The sequence below is a fragment of the Halichoerus grypus genome, chromosome 5 (genome assembly GCF_964656455.1).
Source record: "Halichoerus grypus chromosome 5, mHalGry1.hap1.1, whole genome shotgun sequence".
NCBI lineage: Eukaryota > Metazoa > Chordata > Mammalia > Carnivora > Phocidae > Halichoerus > Halichoerus grypus.
In genome coordinates this window covers 37,545,711-37,572,231 of record NC_135716.1, presented here as the reverse complement: position 1 = coordinate 37,572,231, position 26,521 = coordinate 37,545,711, and the positions used below count along the sequence as shown (strand labels likewise).

The 26,521-nt window shown below is 35.7% G+C and overlaps 1 protein-coding gene across 5 annotated transcripts in view; it reads right to left on the bottom strand.

Annotated features, from left to right (window-relative positions):
- Window positions 1–26,521, bottom strand: part of STK3 (serine/threonine kinase 3) — a 267,137-nt gene that overhangs the window by 207,231 nt on the left and 33,385 nt on the right. For all 5 annotated transcript variants that reach the window (XM_036086510.2, XM_036086515.2, XM_036086513.2 and 2 more), the window contains exons 2-3: window positions 18,787–18,867; window positions 10,067–10,195 (exon numbers count right to left, since the gene is read on the bottom strand). In XM_036086510.2, coding sequence (XP_035942403.1) covers window positions 10,067–10,195; window positions 18,787–18,867 — 210 coding nt within the window. The remainder of the gene's footprint in view (window positions 1–10,066; window positions 10,196–18,786; window positions 18,868–26,521) is intronic.

Sequence of the window (26,521 nt, the reverse complement as noted above, 5' to 3'; positions counted from 1 at the left end):
TCCAGTAGCAGTTATCATGAAAAGTGGCAGCTGTGTAAGATAAATAAGAAACAAGAACCAAATTAGCAAAAAATAATAATAAATGGAAAGTATTATAAAAGACATAAAGAGACCACTAAAACAAGAGGTCAAAAGAGGACGGTCAGGGAAGACTTCTCAGTAGGGCCTTTAATTTTAGCCAAGTCGTCAAGTCAAGGGTAGAGCAGATTGGTTGAAGCTTAAGGGCTCAAAGTAAAAAGGAAGCTACAAGGCTAGAATTCAATCCTGTTGTATCCTTCTGCTCCTCATTACCTCTGTACAGACTTGCTCCTAACTGGTCTCCTTGTCAGTTTTCTCCCCCATTCTAATCTATGTTCCATATAGTTGACAAGGTTACCTTCCTTTAAAACAAAAATAAAATAAACTGATCATATTGCTCCCCCATCAAAAATAAAACAAAAACAAAAAACCTCCAATGGCTCTCCATTACTGAAAGAAAAAGATCTTAACTGCTTCATATCACATAGAAGACCTTTCCAAGTCTACCTTTCTACCCACATCTCTCATCACTCCCCATCTCACACCTTACATTTGCAGATACACTCAGCTTTGGTAGGTGCTGAGAATGGAAAGTAAATATCAGGAGTTCCTAAGTGTTCACTGAACCACTGAAGGAAAGTGCTTGTTTACAAACAAATGAAACTAATCTACACACCCCGAACTTCAACTTATGGGAAACATAAAAAAGCCTTCTTTACATACACTTCTTTGGGGTATGAGTGCCTGTGTAGAAACCTTTACAGAAGAGTACTGCTCTTACACCTGGCTATGCATCAGAAACACCTGTGACCCAGGTCCCACACCTTAGGGGTTCTAATTCAGAAGGTCTTCTAAAAGCTCTATGGGCGACTCTGATATAGACCCATAGTTAAACCTCACTCCAGGAGAAGAGCCTTCAAAGAGCTTCTTTAAATATTAATGTTCTCATTTAAAATTTTGAAAGTATTAAGTAACAATGAATTCAATTATATTCACTGAAAAGCACAGAGAAAACATATATTTTATCTTGCAATACACTAGAGTAATAAGCAGTTCTAAGGGTAGGACTGACAGCCCTTATGAAAATTAGGGATTCTAACTTGGGCAGCTACCTGAAGAAGCAACTCTATCTCTCCTTAGGGATGAGTCAAGAGAATGGCTTTGGGGACAGGTAAAATTCTCTTCAAAAAATACTTTGTGGTCCATTCTAATACACAATCAAGTACATGGATCAAGGTCCAACAGTTCTATATCATAAAACATGGCCTCAATAATTATAACCTAGAAAAGTATTCAAGCAGATAGGGCTAAATAGCCACATTAAGGACACATACCTGAATACAGTTTCCATCATGCATTCAACATTCATTCATTGACCCTCTGCTTACGTCAGATGTTCAATATGCAGTGGTGAACCACACAAACACAATTCTGATTCTCAAAGAGCACACACCAGCATGAAATACACTGGTATTAGAGAAGTAAACCCACAGATAAATACAATTACTAACTGTGATTTAAAAGGGGGAGGGGGCTGCCATGAGATAAACTGGCTGAGACTTTATTCTGCATTCATCATTTCTCCAATAAAACTGTTCTTAGTTCATATGAAAGAATGAAGTAACATCCATATTCCATGGTAGTCCCTGACTTGGAAAGCACTAGAGTATATGGAAAAACTTTGAAAGCAGACAGGGGTGAGCTTTAACAACCAAATATCCCCCTTCCATTGAATGGCTGTGGATTACAATTTAGATTTGGAAAAGAAAAAATGCTTAACCGCAAAGGTTTATATAGAATAGTGGCCTGCAATTGGTCATCCTCTGATAGCTTCTACATCAATACTTCTTTTACAATTTTAAAGAACTTACAATATCTTGTAATTACTTTGTCACTGACTTTTATCTGCCTCCCCCAGAAGAAAAGAAGCTTCATGAGGTTAGGTGCCAATCTGGTCTGCTCTCCATTTTATCCTCAGTACCTCCCTTCTTATATGTACAAAAGAAAGCAGTGAATAAGTGAACAAAGGAATAATCACAGAAAAATTAACAGAAGGGACTTAATGTAAGCCTTCCCAAAAGAACAACATTTAAGGTAAGATTCAAAGGTTTGCTGGAAGTTAACCAGATAAAGAGCATCCAGGCACCGAGAACTGTCTGTGCAAAGGCCCTGAGGAGAGAAAGAGCAAATCATTCTCAAGAAATCGAAAGATGAGTGTGCCTAGAATAAAGTGAGTGAAGACTACGGTTGAATACAATGTAGTTGCAGACAGAGGCAGAAGCCTGATAATGAAAGGCCTCAAAACCAAGGTAAGGAAATTGGGCTTTATTGGATATGTAAAAGAAGATCTGAGAAGAATTTTAAGCAGAGCAGTAACATGACCTAATGTATACTTTTAAGATTTCTCTGGCTGCCGCATCAAAGCTAGATTGTGGGAAAGCAAATATGGACACAGGTAGAACAATTAGAAGATCATGTTAATCTAAGCATGCAAGAGATTGTATTGTGCCTATCTTTTTATTTTCTGTATTTATGATGCTTTGACATCTGAGACCTGCTGACGAGGCCTCCACTGTCCCTCTCAGGATCAGCTCATTCCTAGAGGTAGCACCTGTGAGTGTTCCCTTCATACGCAGTCAAAGCAATCAGAAGTCCATACTCCCAGCCACCTCCAGGGCCACTGCTTCCCTAACCTCATCAACCCAGAGCCAAATACCAGACAACGAGGGACTGCCCTACACCCCAGAGCCCACTGAAATCATTCTGAACTAACCAATCCTAAACCTGTTTACGCTAGCTCATCCATTCCTTCCCATAGAACCACAATAAAGGCTCTTCCCCATGTTTTCTGCTCTCTCCCTCTGCCTCCTAACTGATCCTGGTGCTTCCCTGTATGTCTTCCCTCACTTTCTTCACCCGATCTTGCATGGCAGGCTTGCATCTCTTGGGATCTGTAAGTATAATAATTTATTTCACCATACCTAAACAATAATAAAACCTACATTTTTAAAAAGAGATGTGGTGAATTGGAGTGGGAGTAAAAGAAACAGAAAAGAGAACAAATTCAAGAGATATTTGCAAGGTACACTCAACAGAATCTGATAATGATATAGACTGGCAAGCTAGGAGGCAGTAAGCAAGTCTTCTTCAGTGTTTTATCCCCTGTGCCTCCCTTCAATAGCACACTTAACATAAATTTAAGACTGGCAAATGAAGATTAAAATTTAAAGCTGTAATTAAAAAAAATTACATACACAGGTACAAATATGCTCAGTGAGCACAAGACCTGGGGTTTCTAACTCAGGCTGTTTCCACTGACATAGACGTCGTTCATTCAAATTCATTCATCATTCATTCATGTATCATTTTAAAATAATCAACATTCACTGAACAACATATATGGCCTAAGGGCAGAAGCTAGGGAGAAAAATGGGTAGACTTTAGTGACAAGAAATGCCAGTCAAGGCAATGGGGAATCCCTGAAGAAATTTATGCAAGAAAATAATACAATCAAATAGCATTTAAAGAGGATTATCGTATGCAAGACTGTCAGGCCAAAGGTGAAACTGTTCAGTTCAGCCATCCAGTTAACTAACTGTATGGTTATTCAGACATCCTAACATCGTTTTTTAACCACATGTTGATTCTAAAACGCTAGAGGGGAGACAGAGTTTCCTTCAAGACACAAGCTCCATGTTATTTATATAATTTTAAGCAACACACAAAATTTTAATTCAGCCGTAATTCCTAAGAATCTTGACTAAGTCGCTGTATGGACTTACAAGACATATGAGAACCCAGCAATTCTGTATATTTTTGGCACTGCTAAACAGTTCAATATGACTTAGGAAATTCCATTGGGTGGAGGGACAAGGAAGACACAAGTCAAATTACTGCACACATTAGGAAGCAAAGGTGAAACATAATGCCTTGATAACTGGGGTGACAATCATGAGCCATGATCCTCTCCTTTCTCCCGGGCCATCTCCCACCGCTTCCTTCTCCTGTCCCCTGTATTCATTTCACTTCCCCTCTTTAACACCTTCAACCCAGTGGAACTACGTATCATCTTCCCCAACTTTTTTTTTTTTGGGGGGGGGTGCTCCTCTCATTCCATGCCTAATGACCATATCCTTTCCATTCCTGTATCCTTTTCACACCTCCTCTACACCCTTTATCCTGCCAGTCTTCCGCCAGTATCACAATTCAAGATAGAAACTGTATAAAATGAGAAGTGACCAGAGAGAAAAATGGAAGAAGCACTACAAACTCTTCTTGTCTATTTGCACCTTATATAAACACTACTCGCGGTACAAATTATTTGTAGTGAATCATTATGCTTAAGCTTCTTATGGAAATTCAAATGTTAATTTTTACCGCCTAAAAGGTAATTAACATTTTTATACTACGTTGAATTTCATCTTAATTGAAGATAACCATGTATTGTTAAAGGTATTTTTTAATAGATTTTTATTTTTTGAGGTTTAGGTTCACAGCAAAATTGAGTGAAAGATACAGAGATTTCCTATATACTCCCTGCCCCCACACATGCATAGCTTTCCCCCATCATCAACATCCCCCTCCTGAGTGGTACATTTGAAACAACTGAGAAATCTAATCTAAACTGACACATCATACACAGTAGTTTCACTATCCTAAAAATCCTCTGTGCTCCACCTATTCCTCCTTCCCACCCTCCTAACCCCTAGCAATCACTGATCCTTTTTTTGTCTCCATAGGTTTGTCTTTTCCAGAATGTCATATAGTGGGAACCATATAGTATGTAGCCTTTTCTGATTGGCTTCTTCCACTTAATAATATGCATTTAAGTTTCCTTATGTCTTTTTGTGGTTTGATAGCTCATTTCCTTTTAGTGCTGAGAAATATTCCGTTGTCTGGATGTACCACAGTTTATTTATGCACTCACCTACTGAAGGACATCTTGGTTGCTTCCCAGTTTTTGGTAATTATTAATGAAGTCGCTATAAACATCCATGTGCAGGTTTTTATGTGAACATAAGTTTTCAACTCCTTTGGGTAAACACCAAGAAGTATGACTGCTGGATCATATGGTTAAAAGTACGTTTAGTTTTATATGAAACCGACCAAACTGACTTGGAAACTGGCTGTACTATTCTGCATTGCCACCAGCAACGAATGGAAGTTCCTTCTGCTCCATATCCTCACCAAGATTTGGTGTTATCGGTGTTCCAGATTTGGCCCATTTGAATAGGTGTGTAGTGGTATCTCACTGTCGTTTAATTTGCATTTCTCTGATGTGAGAAATAGGATGTGAAACATCTTTTCATGTGCTTATTTGCCATCTGCGAATCTTCAAATCTTTGCTGGTAAGGTCTCTCTTGAGGCCTCTGACCCATTTTTAATTGGGTTGTTTGTATTCTTGTTAAGTTTTAAGAATTCTTTGTATATTTTGGATAACAGTCCTTAACAGATACATCTTTCGCAAACATTTTCTAAGTCTTCCCATTATGAGCATGTGATAATTAAAATACTAAGAAATGGCTATTTTTCACTACATAAGTTTCATTAACATCCTTCTACCATCTTAATAGTGTTCTAAACTTAATGGGGTAACACAGTCCTTTTACAAAAGCAAGATGAATATTCTCCTATGAAAACTGAACTGTTCCCAATATAAACCCAAATCACAGCAATTCATTTCTTGGCCCATCCAAAAATGAATATACATATACATGAACTGATACAAATTGCCAAAACTCATCACAAATCCTTCAATATGCTGATTTTCAAACTTTTGGGGGGATGGGGGGAAGGCCCTCACTAACAGTGTTTAAATGGAATTCTACCCAGAAACAGCAAATAGAACAGGTAGGAGACGGACGACACTGATAGAAGCCTTTGAGCAGACCAGCGAAAAATGTGCTATTCCCAACACACGGATCACCTCTCCTCTTTGCCCCCCAAATCTAAGTCATCCAAAGTCACTCAGTTTGGGTATGACCTCCCTGGGGTAGCTTTCCCTGGGAATCTCCAATGGTGAGATGTTAGATATGCCTTCCAACCTACAGAGTTCCCCATACTTACCTCATCACAGCTCTTACCACACTGTATTAAAACAGCACATCCAGTCATCGGCCTCTTCTTTCTGACTGAAAGTCCCTCTAAAGTCTAAGACTCATTCATTGTTTTATCTCCTGTGAGCAACACATAAAGACTACCCTCGGCAGTAGGTACTCAACATATATCAGTTGAGTGAATAAGTGAGTAAGTGTGTGCCTTGATGCATGTGGTAACAACACATTTCTCTTGGCTTATATATGAGAAGTTCCTTGAGGAGTGTAAGAACCAGGAATGTAGGGGCTGTGTCAACTGTGGTTCCCTTGGATCCACGTTACCTAGCACACATATTCCCAAGTATTACTGCCCAGTTCCTGCCTCCATCCCAAGCTTCAGTTTGAACTGCTGGAATCTTTTCTGTAGACCTTGCTTTCTTCAGCACTGGCCCTGGAGTCAGCAAATGTGGGTTCTTACAGCATCCCAGTCCCTAACTAGCTATGTGATCCTGGACAATTCACATAAAATCTCTAGGTCTCATCTTCTGTACCTGTAAAATAGTTCTAAAATATGCTTTAGTACCAGGAGCCTTTTCCTCAAATAAAATTTTAGAATGAGTCCCAATATAGAAAAAAGATAAAAGCAATGACTAAAGTTTTTCATTCTGCTCAATTCTTCACTGTTTGAGGAAAATACCCCCACCTCCTTATAGCAGAGTACATTTGCAAAACTCTAAACTAATAGAGATCTAGTGTAGCATTAACATTTTATGATTTATATATTCAACAAATATTTATTAAATGTCTATTCTGTGCCAAGCACTGGACTAGACACAGAAGATTCTGTAATAAACAATGCAGATGGGCTTCCTCAAAATTTATGCCAAAATGCAGTATTAAACACATGTTTAACATTTACTAAAATGAACAAAAAAAATTTAAACACCCTCTGGTCTCTTTTGGGAGTGTAGAAAGCAAGACAATTTGCCAAGTGCTCAACTAGCTGAATAGACTTTATTTCAGTTTCAGAAATGCAAATCTCATTTTCTCTAACCAAATTCCACTGCTGTAAGTGGGAATTTTTCAATTTGTATTGTTTTCTTGCAAATCATTTTTATGTCAGTTTCCCAGTTAACACATCTACATTACCATTAGTAATTAGTAGCTAAAATGTAATACATGCTCCTGTCATTTCCTAGTTTATTTTTCACTTGCCTTATCTTTTAGCATTTTTAGGATCTTTTAACCTACTAATTTTTCTGATCCTTCACTATTTCATATGAATAGTGAATCTGAAAGTGAAATCCAAAAGGCATGAGCCATTTTTTTTTTACCAGTAATTGTTTCACCCATCTATTTATTTCATTCAACAAATATCTGAGACATCCCTACTAGGTACAGAGCATTCTGCTATAAAGTGGTACAAAATTTCTAGAAACGTGCATTTTCTTCCCCTTTTATTCTTTCCTTTTCTTTCCCCTTAGTAGTTTAAAGTATATAACAAGAACAAGGACCAGATTTCCCTACGGTTCCCTCAACCTATAATGCGCTTCCATATTCCTTATACATACCATATCCATTCACATTCACTCAATAAAAAAAAAGTACAGTGCTAGGCATTGCGTATGTGGTAAGAAATATGATTCCTTTTCTCAGGGAATGAAGGGAAGGATAAAGATAGTGAAGACATTTCAGGAGAATCTATAAGATGGTGTCATCATAAGTACCAGAAAAAGAAACAAAGACGACTCTCAGTTTTGTTGTGCAAAGACTAAGTGGGTGATGATGCCACGAACAGAACAGGAATTTGAGAGGCTTCTCTGCAACAGTTAAAAATCTGATCTAAGAATATTAATCTGGATCTTGTCCAGTTGAGTTGCCCAGACAAGAATCAGTAATACCTGTATTTGAATAACCACTATGTGGCAAGGTCCAAGGGCACTTAATAAGACATAATCCCAAATTCACAGAATTTAATAGTCAGGTGATAGAGAATACAAGTAAACATGTGCTTAAAGAGAAACACAGGTAAGAGAGAAGATTGGAAGCATAAGCATAATTATGAAGACTCTTATATGCCATCCTTAGGAGACTGGATTTATCCAGGCAATGGGACACTTATGGTTTTAAACTGAGAATGGCTTGATTAGGTTTGCATTCTAGCTTCCAGGTAGAAAATGAGTTGGGAGGAGTCAAAAATGAAAGCAAGGTGAACAAATAAGAAGCTGAGAAAGAAATGTGAGCAAGAGCTGATAGGTCCTAAGATGCACCAAGGTTAGAGGAAGAGATGTATAATAGGTAATAATTGAGACCTTGCCTTTCCTAGAGCACACTCAATTAAAATCTCTAAAGGACAACACTAGTCCCTAAACTGTATTTAACCATAATAATAAAGTAATAACAACAACACACAAGTATTAAGTACCTGATGGGCCCAACACTACTCTAGGCTCAATTTTTCCTTTTCTACACCAAATTGTGGGAACCACATTCTTATCAAATTACCGTATTAATAGCAAGATCTGGGAAAACTTTGGAATTACATATTTTGGTCTGGGAGCTGAGGAATGTATTATTTTTTTCTATAACCACTTGAATTTCCAGTTACACAGTCTTTATGAAAAATATATAATATAATCCAAATATATAGCATATAATAAAGAAAAGGAAAACTGAATAGGCTCAAGAAACAAAGTTCCTCTAGGATTATTCAGTCACCTCATTAGCCGAAGGACTTCCAATATAAGGATGTTAACATACTTTTGGAAGGGAAAGTTTTTCATAGCTCTCTTACTAACAGGGCTCTGATTAGATTTGGGGTGACAGTGTGTTCAGACTCCACTAAATCATCAGCTGAAAGACAGAATGTGACTCAATCAATTTTGATGAATAAAACGTAAGCTGAGGGTTTCTGGGAAAGCCCTTTCCTGCTTTTTCCCTTTTCCTCCTGCCTGGAACATAAACGTATGGCTGGAGCAAGAGCAGCCCTCTTATAACCATGCGCTAATAAGCATGGGGACAAAGAGCACATACTAAGCTCAGCACAGTGTAAGAAAAGAAGCCTGAGACAGTTGTCACTTTGTTGCTGCTACTACAGACCTTCTGTAAAGGGAGAGTAATAAAATCTCTTTTCAATTAAGTAACTATAGGCTAAACATAGTCCTAATTTATAAACTCTGCATCCCTGACCGGGCTGTTTAATAGGGCATATAAGACCCTTCATGACCAGCTCGACTTACCTATCCCAAATCATTTCACACCAGTCTCTCTGTCTCACACCTTCCACTCCAGTAATTCTAAACCTTGTCAAAACAGCACATACCAGGGAGCTGTTTTTCACTTCTCTTCTTGTAATTCTCTTTATTGTCTCTCATCCCTCCATTTCTTCACCCACTTTTAATTAACTCTTCCTCAGCATGCCAGACTTCATAACTCCTGCCTGGGGGAGGTACCCTGCCTCCTAGCTCTCACATCACCCCCTGCAACAGTCAGCATAGCTGACTGTGTGTATCACAGCTATTTCTTTAAGGATCTGTCTTCCCAAAGAGGTTACCAGCTCCTCAAGAAGAAAAACAGTATCTTCGTTCTCTTGGTATTTCTAGATCCTGGTACAGTATCTGGCCCACTGGAAATGTTCGGTAAGTGTTGAATGAATTAGAGTTACAAAAAACATGGCTGTTTTTAATCAGTAAAAACAATTATATAAAAAGACTGTTAAATGACCCCCCCTTAACATCAAAAATAATTTTCACCCATAAATTTGCTCCACAAATGGGAAAACAGCTTGAGTGCTTTCTATGACCACATGTTGCTTTATAACATCAATTCTGCTTTAGAACTGTAAGTCCTAAAGACAACCGTACAAAACTATCCTCATCTTCCCTGAAGGATTAGTCTCACTTCAGATTCAAAGTCAGAAAACTAACCAGATGACCAAAAAATGTATTTTCTTATGCATTATCAACAAAATTCATCAAAATGAAGGTAAATAAAGAAAGAAAATCTCTTCATACCTGTCACATTGTTGCATTATGGAAATTTCTTTGATTATTTCCTGAAGATCCGACTCAACAGGTACTTGTTTAATTGCCACAACTTGACCAGATTCCTTATGTATTGCTTTAAATACACTTCCATAAGATCTAAAAGAAACCAAGACATTTATTTTTTTCCTTTCAAACATCGTAAGTATTAGAGAAAAATCTACAAGTTTTTGCATGTAGTCTTTTCCAATTTAAAACACTACTTAATGGTGATAAATCAAAGTAAACAAGAAAAGTGAATTATACCTTAGCTTTAATGTTTCAATTATATACTTAAAATCTACTAAAATCAACAAGTTAATATGTAAAGATTTGCTTTTTTCTTATGAATGAAAGAAAGAGACTTACGGTTTGTCAACTCAAACAAATGCAGCATTAAGATATAAATGGAAATTAAAAGAATGAAATGTAGAATAAAAACAGCCAAAGTCTCAAGTTAGCACAAAAGGCTTAGCTCACCTTAAGCAAAATCATCCCCAGAATATCAAAGTCCCATGCCTGTTCAGACTGTATAAAAACACGTGAAACCCTCAGCTGAGGACCACAGCCGACCAAAGTTAGAGACACAGGGAATCTGGTTTCCCCTAAGTCACACATCCAAGGTCTCCTCAAATGCTCTTTCTCCTCCTCAGAAGCAAGAACACACACTGACAGGTAATAAGAGGATCTAATTTCCACTTGCCCAAAAAGCATCTCTGCTATAACCCTTGAAATTTTGCCAAGTAAATATTTCTGTGCTTTAAAAAGCAGAAACAATGAGAGAGAGAAGCCATGTATACTTTGGTATGAATGAGAAGACAAAGTAAACCCTGCTAGCACTTACTGTTCTGATTGTCAGCCAGGTACTAGGGTTGGTGTTTTACGAGCATTATCAAAGTCAACCCTCTCAGTTGTGAGGTAAAATACTACCATCACCATTTTCTGAGATGAGGAAACAGAGACTCCAATAGTGGTAACCAACAAGGACAGAATTTAAACATACAAGGATTCCAAAGATCATATTCTTCTCACTATATCATTTCTATAGAAGAGAAAGAAGAACAAGCCATTGGAAGACATAGAATGTTCCTAATATTAGAAAGCTATGCAAGATCACTTTCAAATTTATAATCTCTTAAAATAGGTGAAAAATAAGTGATAAAACAGCTACCTTAACAAAATGAATTTTATCCTATCCTCTGTTTCTTTAAACTTTCCAAAGTAATTTAGTTTGATACTCAGAGACACTGTGTGTGTGTAGTCCTAATTTATACACACACACACACACACATCCCCTTAAAAGTCATGTATGTATGTATACATACACATGTATATAAACCTATGTGTGTGTATATATATTTCCTCAAAAGTCAATAAAGAATTCAGTGCTGGATTATCTATCATGAATTAAGCAACACTATCACTCCCTTCTGAAGTCTCATCACAGCAAAAGAGAAGCTGGGAACCACATCTTGTGGTTCCCAAAATTCCTTTCCCTGAATGGATCCTAGTCAAGAGTCTGACAATAAGAAGAATATGCATGAAATCTGAATGGCAAAAAGTTAAGGAGAAACCATCATTCTCCAGATGTAGTTGTAGCAAATGAATTGGCAGGTATGACAGACACAGCGGCCTCCTGCAGAGCTTTTGATAACCACCACACTGCTGCTACAGAATGAGATAGTTGGCAGGAGCTTCTCAAAGACTCTTAAGGATTCCAGCAGATCCCCAGTGAGCTTTTAAGAAACACCTACTGTAGTGTTTCAGGCTGAGATATTCAGTGTTGGCTTCTCTGACCTTCAGCAGCAGATCTGATGACCTTTGCATCTGTGGCCCTTCCATAAATCATTTGAGCTCCTAATTTTATAATAAACTCTCTATATCCAGAATACATAGAGCACTAAGCGGGGAGGGGGGAGCCTGCTTCTCCCTCTCCCACTCCCCTTGCTTGCACTCGTCCTTGCTTGTTCTCTGTCAAATAAATAAATAAAATCTTACAAAAAAAAAAAAAAAGAAGAAGAAGAATGCTATGGTGAAAGTAAGAGTATAAATACTATAGAACAGGCTAGCTGCCCTGGCCTACACTGGACAAGTCATATAACAAATATAACAAGCTCAGAGCTTAAACTTCCAGCTCAAGACTGAGAACCAGAAAACTTCTGAATGCCCCAAAAGAATTTCTTAATTCTTGTAGGCACAGGGCTGAGACTTCCAAAAACAAACTCAGGGTCTAATCTAAGCTGGAAGCTGAATTACATTGCAAACTAAATTCACAACATCACCAGCTCTATTCTGTTAAAGTTAGGCTTTTAACTATAAAGAGAGGTAACCAGAGAATTGGTAATGGGACATTTAAGTAGGTATTTATTAATCTGAGTACCTTGAACCCCCCAAGTCCTAAAGGCATCCCTTGCCAACAAAAGCAACCCTATTCCCCAGTCCAAGAAGATGAGCCTCGCAATGCCTAAAGACTCCATAATGACCTCACCTGAGGCAGTCACTTTTCAGGGGAATGTAAACCCTCCTCCACTAACTCACATTGCTTCCAGTCCTAAAACTACACTCAAATCTCCAGACACCAGGAGAATGAATAGAAAATCTGATGCAAGAGGACCTACTATTCATACCAAAAAAGTTATGAGATTTTGTCAGTTTTTATCAGCAGAATTCTAAAGAATATAGGATTCCAAGATTTCCAGTGAGAAAGGAATTCACTGATACGGATGCAAGACCAGAAATTCCAGACCAGTGTGTTATCTCAAACAGTTGGGAGTGTCCCTAACAGTATGCTCAGCTAGTTAACTGAAACCTGGACTCTTAAGTGATCTACATAGAAATGCCAGCGATCCTCAGTATACATTAGGAGAAGGATCAAAGGTTCAAGTATATCGAATACTGGAATGGATATATCATATGTGACTTGCTCACCTAACCCCTAACTATCTTCACTAAGAGGATCCAGAGGATACTCCCTTTCCTAGCATCACTGGAAGCTCTATAATGCAGGTCAGGGATGCCAACAGTGAAACGGACTCCCCAATTTTAATGAATGATGGGAACCATAAAGAAGTGAAAAGAACTAGCAGCATCTTTCCACCAGAGATAAAGAGAGCATGGTAACCATTATGGGTAGCCAAGTAAGGCTGAGTTTTCTTTTTTATACATCTAGGTCTGGATATTAAAGTTATTCTGGCTTCATAAAAATAACTGCAATTATGTGTCCTAAAAGACTTAGCTGGGTTGTTGTTTTTTTTTTTTCAGTAAAATGCATATAACATAAAATTCGCCATTTTAAACACTTTAAAGTATACAATTCAGTGACATTTAGTGCATTCTCAATGTTGTATAACCATTACCTCTATCTAGTTCCAAATCATTTGAAATCTGCTTTCTGGTCTCTATGGATCTATTCTGGATTCTTCATATAAATGGAATCATATAATAATGTGACTTTTTGTGTCTGGCTTCTTTCACTAAACAGAATGTTCTCAAGGTTCATCCATTCTGTAGCATGTGTCAGTACTTCATTCATTTAATGGCTAAATAATATTCCATTGTCCAGATATATCACACTTTTTCCATTCACCAGTTGATGGACATTTCCACATCTGGCTCTTGTGAATACTGGTGCTATGAGCTGGTATCTTTTTTTTAAGATTTATTTATTTATTTGAGAGAGTGTGCACACACACAAGTGGCGGGGGGGGGGGCGGGCAGAGGGAGAGGGAGAAAGAGAATCTCAAGCAGACTTCCCACTGAGCAGAGCCCAACACAGGGCTCAATGTCATGACCCTGAAATCATGACCTGAGTCGAAATCAAGATTTAAGGATGCTTAACCAACTGAGCCACCCAGGCGTTCCAAGCTGCTATCATTTTAATTCATAGATAGATACCTAACTGTCCTTCCATCTTCTCCATGGTAATTGATCCATTTCAGTTTTAACTTCTTTGGGGGTCAATTTACACGATTTAAATTTTATTATGAAAGCATCAACTTTTCAACCACTAAATGAGTTGTCATTAGAGCAGCATATAGTGGTCTCTTAATTCTTCAAATTGTTTCTCTATCATTGGTTGTATCTTCTTTCTTATTCCAAATCTTCTATTTTTGCTCTTTTTTCTTCAGTGAAAGTCAGAAGAGGTTTAACTATTTTACTGATCTGCTCAAAGAAACTGCTTTTGTATTTATCGTGTTTGAATTTTATTTTCCATTTCATTAATTTAAAATTTTTCTTTTATGAATTCTCTCTTCCTAATTTTTTGGTATATTTTATTATTTTTCTAAGTTCACTTATAAGCACTAAGTTCTTTTTTCTTTTGGTCTTTCTTTTTTAGTAATGAAGTTATTTAAGACTAAATATTTTCCCCTAATTACAGCTTCTCTGGATTCCACAGATATTGGCATTTGTTTCTTTTCCATTTTCTAAATAATTCATAATTTCCTCCTCAATCTTTAGGTTACCTCAGATTATGTGTCTTAATTTTCAGTAAGTATGGATTTTATTATACTGTAATTCTTTCTCATTTTAGACTATAATCAAAAATGAGACATACAAAATCTTTTCTTTGGAATTCGTTAATCTATGCTCCATTAACATACCAAAAAAAAAAGGAATGCCAAAATATATGTAGTTATATATATGTAGATATATATAATCAAGTTTATTGATTATAATATTTACACCATCTTTGTCCTTTTTTTCTGCTACTCTTAATCAGTTCTGAAAGCAATATATGAGAATCTCCCATTTGAATAAACTTTTATTAGATTCCCCTGACATTTCTAATAGCTTTCCTTCACAAATTTAATTGTCCTGGTGACTGACACATATACATTTCATATAAATTGTCTTTTAAGTCATTACCTCATGTCCCTCTTTATTCTTTATTTGGATATTAACCCTCGTTATTCACTTGAGATCTTTTAACTTTAACTAATTTACTGGATATAAATATTGCCACTCCTATTTTTTTATTTTTATTTGTATGATTATCTTTCTTATCTGGTATCTCTAATAGGAAATATCCCTACATTTCCACCCTCTGTATTACACAGGCCTTTTATAAATAGCATATTGCTAGATTTTACATTTTAATTGACCCTACTAATTTGTCTTTTTTTTTTTTTTTTAAGATTTATCCACTTATTTGGGGGAGAGAGAGAGAGAGTGCGTGCAAGAGAGAGAGTGCAGGAGGAGGGGCAAAGGTAGAGGGAAAGAGAAACTCCAAGCAGACTCCATGCTAAGCACAGAGCCCTACATGGGGCCTGGTCTCATGACCCCGAGATCCCGATCCAAACCAAAACCAAGAGTCAGATGCCCAACTGACTGCTCCACCCAGGTGTCCCTTAATGGGAGAACTGACATTTAGTGAAAAATATATTTCATTTTATTCCTTCCAACTTACATTTAGCTTATTACTTTACATTTTTGTTTCTCTTTTTCCTTTTCCTTGTTCTTGTTGGTTTATACCATTTTAATTCTGTTTTATGCCTTTTATTATTTTGAACATTCTTCTATACTCTGCCATTTTATTAAATGACCCTATGTGCTAAAAACGAAACATTATTTTAAATTCATATTCATAAATTATTTTAAAATCATATCAACTATTCCTCTGTCTCACTGAGACACTCTATTTAAATCTATTATTCATTTTTCCCCAAGTAAAATGAGTCCCAATGTCCTGATGGCCTTATGTTCACTTGCCTAAAAAGTCAAAATCTTTCAAGTTTATTAATAAGAACACCATACAGAACGAACTAATAAACTTCTTGTGAGTCACTTTACAACACATTTCCTGCCTTTCTTATATATATATATACTTCTCTGAAAACACTATTACCAGATCTAACACAATCCAGTCTTTATAAATACATACTTACTGCTACAAAGTATATTAATTACTATTACTATTTTTTTTCTTTCCACTTTTACTGACATATAACATTTATTAGTTTAAGGTGTACAACATAATGATTTATGTATATACTGTAAAATGATTACCACGAGTTTAGGTGACATCTACTAGCTCACAGTAAGAAAAAAATTTTTTTCTTATGATGAAAACTTTTAAGACCTACTCTATTAGCCACATTAAAATACTTAACATACTATTATTAACTAGTCATCATGCTATACATGTACATCCTTGCAACTTATTTATCTTATAACTAGAAGTTTGTACCTTTTGACTACTTTCACCCATTTCCCCCACTCCCCATTATCCACCCTCTGGCAACCACCAATTTGTTCTCTGTTTCTATGAGTTTGGCTTCTTAGATTCTACATATAAGTGAGATCATACAGTATTTTACTATGACTTATTTCATTTATCATAATGCCCTTTTGTGACTGAATAATATTCCACTGTATATATAAATCTTCCCTGACTTATAAAGCAGTTATGTCCTGATAAATCCATAGTAAGTTCAAAATATCACAAGAAGGAAATGCATTTAATACATTTAATCTACTGAACATGATAGCTTAGCCTAGCCCATCTTAAATGTGCTCAGAACACTTAATGCCAGCTGATAGTTGGGCAAAATCATCTAACACAAAGCTCATTTTATAATAAAGTGTTGAATATCTCATGTAATTAGTTGAATACTGTGTTGAAAGTGAAAAACAGAACAGCTGTATGAGCACGAAATGGTTCTAAGTGTATCGATTGTTTACCTTCACTTACATGAATAAATAAGAGCTGTGGCTTACTTCTGCTGCCCACTGCCACAAGAAGAGTATCATACTGTAGATCATTAGCCCAGGAAAGATTAAAATTCAAAATTCAACATACCGTTTCTACTGAATGCATATGACTTTTACACCATCATGAAGTTGAAAACTCATAAATCAAACCATGTAAGTTGGGGACCATCTGTATATACCACATTTTCTTTATCCATTCAATCATCAATGGGACACTTATATTGTTTCCATGTAAATAATGGTGCAGTGAACACAGGTGCAAATATCTCTTCAAGACAGTGACTTTGTTTCCTTCATATATATATATATATATATATATATATATATATATATATATATGCCCAGAAGTGAGATTACTTGATCATATGATAGTTCTATTTTTAATATTTTGAAGAACCTCCATACTGTTTTCTATAGTGGCTGCACCAATGTTCATTCTCACCAACAGTGCACAGCAGTTCCCTGTTCTCCACACTCTCACCAATACTTGTTATTTCTTGTCTTTTTGGTAATTACTATTCTAACAAGTGTGAGGTAATATCTCATGGTGGTTATGATTTACATTTCCCTGATGATTAGTGATGTTTCATGTCCCTGTTCACCATCTGGATGTATTCTTGGGAAAAACATCTATTCAGATCCTCCACCCATTTTTTAATTGAAATGTCTGGGTTTTTGCTATTAAAATGTATGAGTTCTTTATATGTTTTAGATATTAACCCCTTATCAGATATATCACTTGCAAATGTTTTCTCCCATTCCACAGGTTGCTTTTTCATTTTATTGATGGTTCCTTCACTGTGCAGAAGCTTTTTAGTTTGATGTAGTCCCACTTGTTTGTTTTGTTTTTGTTGCCTTTGCTTTGGGTGTCAAATCCAAAAAGTCATGTCAAGACTAACGTCAAGGAGCTTACTGCCTATGTTTTCTTCCAGGAGTCTAAGGTTTCAGGTCTTACATTCAAGTCTTTAATCCATTTTTAGTTGATTTTTGCGTATGGTATAAGACAGAAGTCCAATTTCACTCTTTTGCATGTGGCTATCCATTTTTCCCAACATTATTTATTAAAGAGACCATCCTTTCCCCATTGTATATTCTTGGCACCTTTGTCCTAAATTAATTGGCTAGATATGCATGGGTTTATTTCTGGGCTCTCTATTATGTTTCATTAATCTAGATATCTGTTTTTATGCCAATATCATACTATTTTGATTACTACAGCTTTATAATATAGTTTGAAATCAGGGAGCATAATACCTCTAGTTTGATTCTTCATTCTCATAATTGCTTTAGCTATTTGGGGTCTTCTGTGGTTCCAGACAAATTGTACAATTGTTTGTTCTACTTCTGTGAAAAATGCCATTGGTATTTTGTTAGGGATTGCACTGAATCTGTAGATTGCCTTGGGTAACAGGGACATTTAACAATATGAATTCTCCCAATCCGTGAGCACAGAGTATCTTTCCATTTATTTGTGTCAATTTCTTCATCAATGTCTTACAGTTTTCAGTAAACAGATCTTTCACCTCCTTGGTTAAATTTTTCCTAGGTTATTTCTTCTTTTTGATGTAACTATAATTCATTTATTAATTATTTTATTAATTCTAACAACTTTTTGATGGATTCTTTGAGATTTTCTATATATAATATGATGTCATCAGCAAATAGAGACAGTTTCATCCCTTCCTTTCTCATTCCGATATTTTTATTTCTTTTTCTTTCCTAGTTGCTCCAGTTAGGACTCCCCATACTATGTTAAATAAAAGCAGTGAGAGTGTTCATCCATGTCATACACCTGATCTTAGAAGAAAAGCTTTCAGTTTTTCACCACTGAATATGATGTTTGCCGTGGGCATGTCATATATGACCTTTATTATGTTGAGGTGTGTTCCCTCTATATTACTCCTATTCAACTGAAGAAAATATATGCTAGTGAAAGATTATATAGCATTTGAAAATTTTTTGTCATTACCTAAGGCTACTTTCATATTTTTTGTACTTACCCTTCTCCAAGTTTCTCTAATACATCAAAAACTTCTTCAGGCTGCTTAGTCAAACTGTCTTCACTCAGCTTTTTTAGCTTACTGATGAGAAAAAATAGAAAGAAAATACTTTCCTTAAGACCTTTTATAAAATTTTTATTTTTAAGAGGAAATATGTTCACATTGTTCAAAAATCAAACAATATAAAAAAAACAAGGTAAATAGTTTCCTTTCAACCCCTCTTCTTAATCTGCCCAGAAACACCTGAAATAACTAGTTTTATTAGCTTATGAAATCTTTATACAAATATGAATATATATTTTTATTTCTCCCCCTACTTACCATACAAGATAGCATTTTATACACACTCTTTTCTATACACACTATTAAATACTTTGCAGCTTTCACTTAACAACATGTAGACTATGTTGGAGATTTCTACAACACAAGTACATAGAAAGCATCCTCAGTCTTTCTTACATCTATATCCTATACTATTGCAAAGATATAGCATCTCTTACTCACCAATCAGTTATTTATGGATATCTAAGTTCCCTTTTGCTATTATAAACTACATGGCACTGGATAAATGCATACATAAGTCAATTCACACATGTGCCAGTACATCTGCAGGATAAAATCCCAGAAGTGAACCTGTGAGGTCCAGAGACCACACATACACATATATACACACACACAAAAATATAGAAGCATATGTGTTGATAAACAAGTATATATGCTATAGGCATAATGTCATAACAAATAATACAATATAACTAATAAATCACTATAATAACTACATAGTAATCACTAAAGTTATTGATTACATTCTACATTTTATCTACTATAACTGTATGTTATATAAATATATATGTATATTGATAGATATTAACAAACTGCCCTCCAGGGGGCTTATGCCAATTTATTCTCCTACCATTAGTACATGAGAGAGCCTCTTTTTTACAGTTCCACCAACAAAGTACTTAACTATATATTTGGATTTCAGTCACTATGTTAGCTAAAAACTTGTTACTCAGAATAGATTTAATCTGCATTTCTCTTTTTATGAGTGAAACAGTATCTTTTAACATTGTTATGAAACTAGACCATCTATTCATTTCCCTTGCTCATTTTTCTGCTGTTTTTTTTTTTTTTTGGTCTTTTTCTTATCTGTACATAAGGTAAATTAGCCTTTGTTTAAGCTGCAAATATTTTCACTTGTATTTTGACTTCATTTATGAGGTTTTAGTTTTATACTCTGACTGCCTGCTGTAACAAAATGTGTTTCCATTTTGTTTTGCCTTCTTAAAAATCATTTACATGTATAGCATATGCAGATAACCTGGAATCAAGAGGTGAGAGGGATTAAGCATGGTGTATTTGACAGACAAATGAAACATCATGTATGAAGAATCAAAATAATTCAACATGAATAAAGAAAAAGTGACCAGAATGTAGAGAAAGCAGGGTCAGGTTTTAAAAAAGCTTTGTAAAACATGTTAAGGTGCTCTATTTAAAAATGATCATTTCCCGTATAGAAAATCTGAACAGACCAATTGCTAGTAACAAAATTGAACTGGTAATCAAAACATTACCAAAAAATAGAAGTCTAGGATCAGATGGCTTCACAGGTGAATTCTACCATTTAAAGAATAGTTAATACCCATTCTCCTCAAACTATCACAAGAAATAGAAGAGGAAGAAAAGCTTCCAAATACATTCCACAAGGTCAGCATGACCCTGATACCAAAACCAAACAAAGACAATTCAAAAAAAGAAAACTATAGGCCAATTTCCCTGATGAACACAGATGTAAAAATCCTCAACAAAATATTAAACACATACAACAATACATTAAAAAGATCATTCACCATGATCAAGTAGGATTTATTCCAGGGATGCAAGGACGGTTCAATATTCACAAATCAACATGATACACCACATAAACAAAACAAAGGATAAAAATCATATGATCACCTCAATTGATGCAAAGAAAGCATGTGACAAAATTCACCACCCACTCAATATAAAAACTCTCAACAAAGTGGGCTTAGAAGGAAATACCTCAACACAATAAAGGCCTTATATGAAATACCCACAGTGAACATCATACTCAATAGTGAAAAACTGAGAGCTTTTCCTTGAAGATCAGGAACAAGACAAAGATGTTCATTTTCACCACTTTTATTCAACATAGTACTGGAAATCCAAGCCATAGCAATCAGACAAAAAGAAATAAGAGGCATCCACATTGGTAAAGAAAAAGTTAAACTGTCACTATCTGCAGGCGACATAGCACTGTACATACAAAATTCTAAAGATTCCACAAAAAAACTACTAGAAGTAAGAATGAATTCAGTAAACTTGCAGGACACAAAACTAATACCTAGAAATCGGTAGCATTTCTATACACTAATAGCAAAGTAGCAGAAAGAAAAATTAAGAAAACAACACCATTTATAATTACAACAAAAAGAATAAAATGCCTAGGAATAAACATATCCAAAGAGGTGAAAGACCTATACTTCAAAAACCATAAAAGATTAATGAAAGGAATTAAAGATGACACAAATAGAAAAAAATTCCATGCCCATGGATTGAAAAAACAAATACTGTTCAAATGCCCATTTTACCCAAAGCAATCTACAGATTCATTGCAGTCCCTATCAAAATACCAACAGCATTTTTCATAAAACTAGAACAAATAATCCTAAAATTTGTATGGAACCACAAAAGACACTGAATAACCAAAACAATCTTGAGAAAGAAGAACAAAGCCACAGATATCACAATTACATATTTCAAAGCTGTAGTAATCAAAACAATAATGGTACTGGCACAGTACACAGACACACAGATCAATGGAACAGAATAGAGAGCCCAGATAAACTCACAATTGTATGGTCAATTAATCACTGACAAAGGAGGCAAGAAGATACAATGGGGAAAAGACAGTCTCTTCAAAAGTTTGTGCTGGGAAAACTACATGGCTATATGTAAAAGAACGAAACCAGATCACCTTTTAATACCATACACAAAAATAAACTTGAAATGGATTAAAGATTTAAAGGTGAGACCTGAAACTATAAAAATCCTAGAAGAAAACACAGGCAGTAATTTCTCTGACATTAACCATAGCAACATTTTTCTAGATATGTCAATTTGACAAGACAAACAAAAGCAAAAATAAACTATTGGGACTACATCAAAATAAAAACCTTTTGCACAGCAAAGGAAACAATCAACAAAACAAAAAAGAGAACCTACTAAATGGCAGAAGATATTTGAAAATGATGTATCCAATAAGGGGTTAATATACAAAATATATTAAGAACTTACACAACACCAAAAAATTAATTAATTAATTAATAACAATCTGATTTAAAAATGGGCAGAGGATCTGAATTGCCATTTCTCCAAAGACATTCAGATGACAACAGACACATGAAAAGATGCTCAACATCACTAATCATGAGAAATGTAAATCAAAACCACAGTGAGTTATCACCCACACCTGCCAGAATGGCTAAAATAAAAAACTTAAGAAATAACGAGTATTGGCAAGAATGTGGAAAAAGGAACCCTCATATACTGTTCCTGGGAATGTAAATCGGTACAATCACTGTGGAAACTTGTATGGAGGTTCCTCAAAAAATTAAAAACAGAAATACCATATGATCCAGTAATTCTACTACTGAGTATTTACCCAAAGAAAATGAAAACACTAATTCAAAAAGACATATGTACCCCTATGTGTATCACAGCATTATTTACAATAGCCAAGATGTGGAAGCAACTTAAGTGTCTATCAGTTTTTGAATGGGTAATGAAAATGTGCTATACACACACACAGACACACACACATATACACACACACTGAAATATTACATAGCCATAAAAAAAAGTTGAGATTTCAGACAACACTGGATGGACCTAGTGGTTATCATGCTAAGTGAAATAAGTCAGACTGAGAAAGGCAAATATCATATGCTTTCACTCATACATGGAATCTTTAGAAAAATGAGTAAAAATCAAAATCAGACCTATAAATACAAGGAACAAACTGATGGTTGTCAGAGGGGACAGAGGTGGGGGATTGGGCAAAATGGGTGAAGCAGAGTAAATACAAGCCTCCCGTTATGGAATGAGTAAGTCATGGGAATAAAAAGCACAGCATAAGGATTATAGTTGATGATACAATAGCGATGGATAGGGACAAATGGTAGCTACACTTCTGGTAGCCATAACATAATGTGTAAACTTGCTGAGTCACTATGTGAACCTATGTGTACTATGTTCACTATGTGAATTATGTGTACACCTGAACTAATGTAACACTGTGTGTCAACAATATTCAAAAAAATAAAAAATCACTTCCCCTCTAATACAGTGGAAATATATACAGTAAGCAAAAGTGAGAAGGTAAACTATAGTTAGGGGCAGATTCAAAATATGGATGCATAGAATACATTATTTGCAGTAAGAATGAGGAGAAGTAATGCAAAATATTAAAGAGACATTATCAACAGGAACTGGTTTTGATTAAATATCATTTGATTAAAGAGTGTCTAAGAAATAAGGATCAAAGAGAAAACATCTCAGGAAAATATATTTAAGAAATGCTGACATGAAGGACAAGAAGGTAGTAACCATGTTAAAGGCTACTGAAAATTCAAACAACTTAAAGATTTTAAGTGCCCCATACAGAATTTCCACTTCCAACTATAAGCAAGCAACAAGATCCAGAATTATCTATCTGTAGTAAACAACTAGAAAACTCAACAAAACATAGAAAACAACTATTTTCAAACATTAGGTATCAGGGATTTCAGGACTGAGATTCCTAAGAAAAGGGAAAGAAATAAGCCCTACTGTCACCCATGCTTTAGATCCATTATAACACAGGGAAAGGTAAACTCAAACACAGGCCAATAACTTTGCTGAGTTGAAAAAACAGCAATGGGAGTTTGGGAGGTAATGCAAATAAAATCTACATCACAGAAGACCTGTGAGAAGAGACCTAGCAATCTACGTAGGAACTCCCTTGACTATTTAGCTGAATACCAATCTCTGCATCATTAAAAAACACTCTAAAAAAAACGAACAAAATCAATTTCTCAAGGAAAAAAAATTACAAGGGAGCTGAAAAAGAACAACTCCCGGAGATCACATGCAGCTGAAAATCTTTCCCACTAAGAGAAGCTGAGAGAACTCACAATATAAATAAAGGTCACCAATAGAGATCCCTCAATGACCTTGTTTTAAAAAGGCTACTACATCACCAAAACATAAATGCTACTTTAGATTCTCCAAACAGGAAATTAAAAACAAGTCTTAAAAACACTAAGCCAATCCACAAGGTAACTTAAACTGCATACCAGAACAAGTCTAACTCCTTAAACAACTAAGGAGCCCTCATGATTTGTGCCTTATAGAAGAGGTGCCAAAGAGATCCTTAGCCCCTTCCTCCATTTGAAGACACAGCAAGGTGGCCACTATGAACAAGAAAGAAAGCTTTCACCTGACTATAACCATCCCACCACCTTCAACCTTAGACTTCCAAGCTTCCAGAACTGTGAGAAACAGATTATTTATAAGGTACCCAGTCTGTGGTATTTTGTTATAGCAACCTAAACAGACTAAGACAAAAACCCAGTTTGTTTTTTGACAAGACCAACAAAATTAACAAACTCTTAGCTAGACTTGAGAGAGAGAGAGAGGACCCAACCAGAATTAGAAATGAAAGAGGGGACATGGGTCACAGAAATAAAAACAATTATAGGAGAGTACTATGAATAGTTATAAACGAACAAATTAGATAACACAGAAGAAATTGTTAAATTCTTAGAAACATATAACCTACCAAGACTGAATCCTGAAGAAATAAAAAATCTCAGCAGAACTGTAACTACTAAGGAGATTGAAGGAGTAATCAAAACTCTCTCAACAAAGAAAATCCCAGAACTAAAAGGCTTCACTGGAGAATTCTATCAAACATCTGAAGAAGAATTAGCACCAACACTCCTCAAACTCTTCCAAAAAACTGTAGAGGAAGGAACACTTACAAACTTACTCTGTAAGGCAAGCATCACTATGATACGAAAACCACACAAAGATACAACATGAAAACTACAGACCAATATCTTTAATGAATATTGATGCAAAAATCCTCAACAAAATACTAGCAAACTAAATTCATAACACATTAAAAGAATTATACACCATTACCAAATGGAATTTATACCTGGAATGTAATAATAGTTCAACAAGTAAAAAGCAATAATTTAGGGGCACCTGAGTGGCTCAGTCAGTTAAGCATCTGACTCTTAATTTCTGCTCAGGTCATGATCTCAGGGTTGCTGAGATCAAGCCCCCTGCTGGGCTCTGTGCTGGAGGTGGAGCCTACTTGGGATTCCCTCTCTCCTTCTGCCCCTCACCCCCAGTTCACACACTCTCTTAAAAAAAATTTAAAAAGCAATCATTTAAAAAATTTAAGTATGAAAACCATATGATCATATCTCAATTGATGCAGAAAAAGTATTTGGCAAAATTCAACACCCTTTCATGATAAAACACTCAACAAATTAGAAAGAAACTACCTCAACATATCACCTTACACCCATCACCTTACACCCATTAGGACGGTGCCTATCAAAAGGTAATAAATTTAACAAGAATTTAATGTTTCTTTTACCACAATTTTATTTTTTTTAAGTAGGTCCCATTCCTAATGTGGGGCCTGAACTCACAACCCCAAGATTAAGAGTCACATGCTCCACAGACTAAGCCAGCCAGGCATCCCTCTTTTACCACAATTTTTAAAAAGGTCTTAGTGACTTAAAACAGAAAAAAAGAAAACTTTCCCCATTTTTTCATTTATTTAAAACTGTTTAAACCAAAAATAAAAACTAACGAGTTAAATAACATATATACAAGTAAAACATAGGACAAAACAGCACAAAGGAAAGGAGATGAAAAATGGAAGTGTACTCTTACAAGGGCCTCACATGATGTGTGAAGTGATATAAAATTATCTGAAGGAAGATTTTTGATAAGTTAAGAAGTCATATTCTAAACCTTAGAGGAATCACTAAAAACAAAAAGCAATGAGGTAACACTAATACATCAATAGTGGAGATAAAATGAAATAAAAATTACTCTATTGATCCAAAAAGGCAAGGGGGGTGGGGAGTTCAGAGAGGAACAAAAAACAGATTATGACAAATAGAAAAAATGGCAAGACTGTAGATTTAAACTAAAATACATAAGGACACTCCCCACTTTGGTTACGATAGTGTGAAGAGGCTGAGAAATGCTCCTCAAACAAAAACACTGCACAACATCATCAAAATCAACCATTTTGGGACGCCTGGGTGGCTCAGTGGTTAAGCATCTGCCTTCAGCCCAGGTCATGATCCCAGGGTCCTGGGACTGAGCCCCACATTGGGCTCCCTGCTCAGTGGGGAGCCTGCTTCTCCCTCTGCTTGAGGCTCCCCCTGCTTGTGTTCTATTACAAATAAATAAAATCTTAAAAAAAAAACATTTTGTGCCTCAAAAAAATTGACACAAAAGCAGCCAATACACTGAAAAGCATTTATCCTGGAAACCCTCCCACAGCTTTGGATAATAACAGAAAGATTCTGTGGCCTTCCAGCCTAGGGCTGTTACCATCACCCATCCCCCAATCCCATCTGTAGCAGGAACTGTATTTCACCAGGACAAAGTTGACTATGAAAAATAGCAGCTTTGCTCCCAG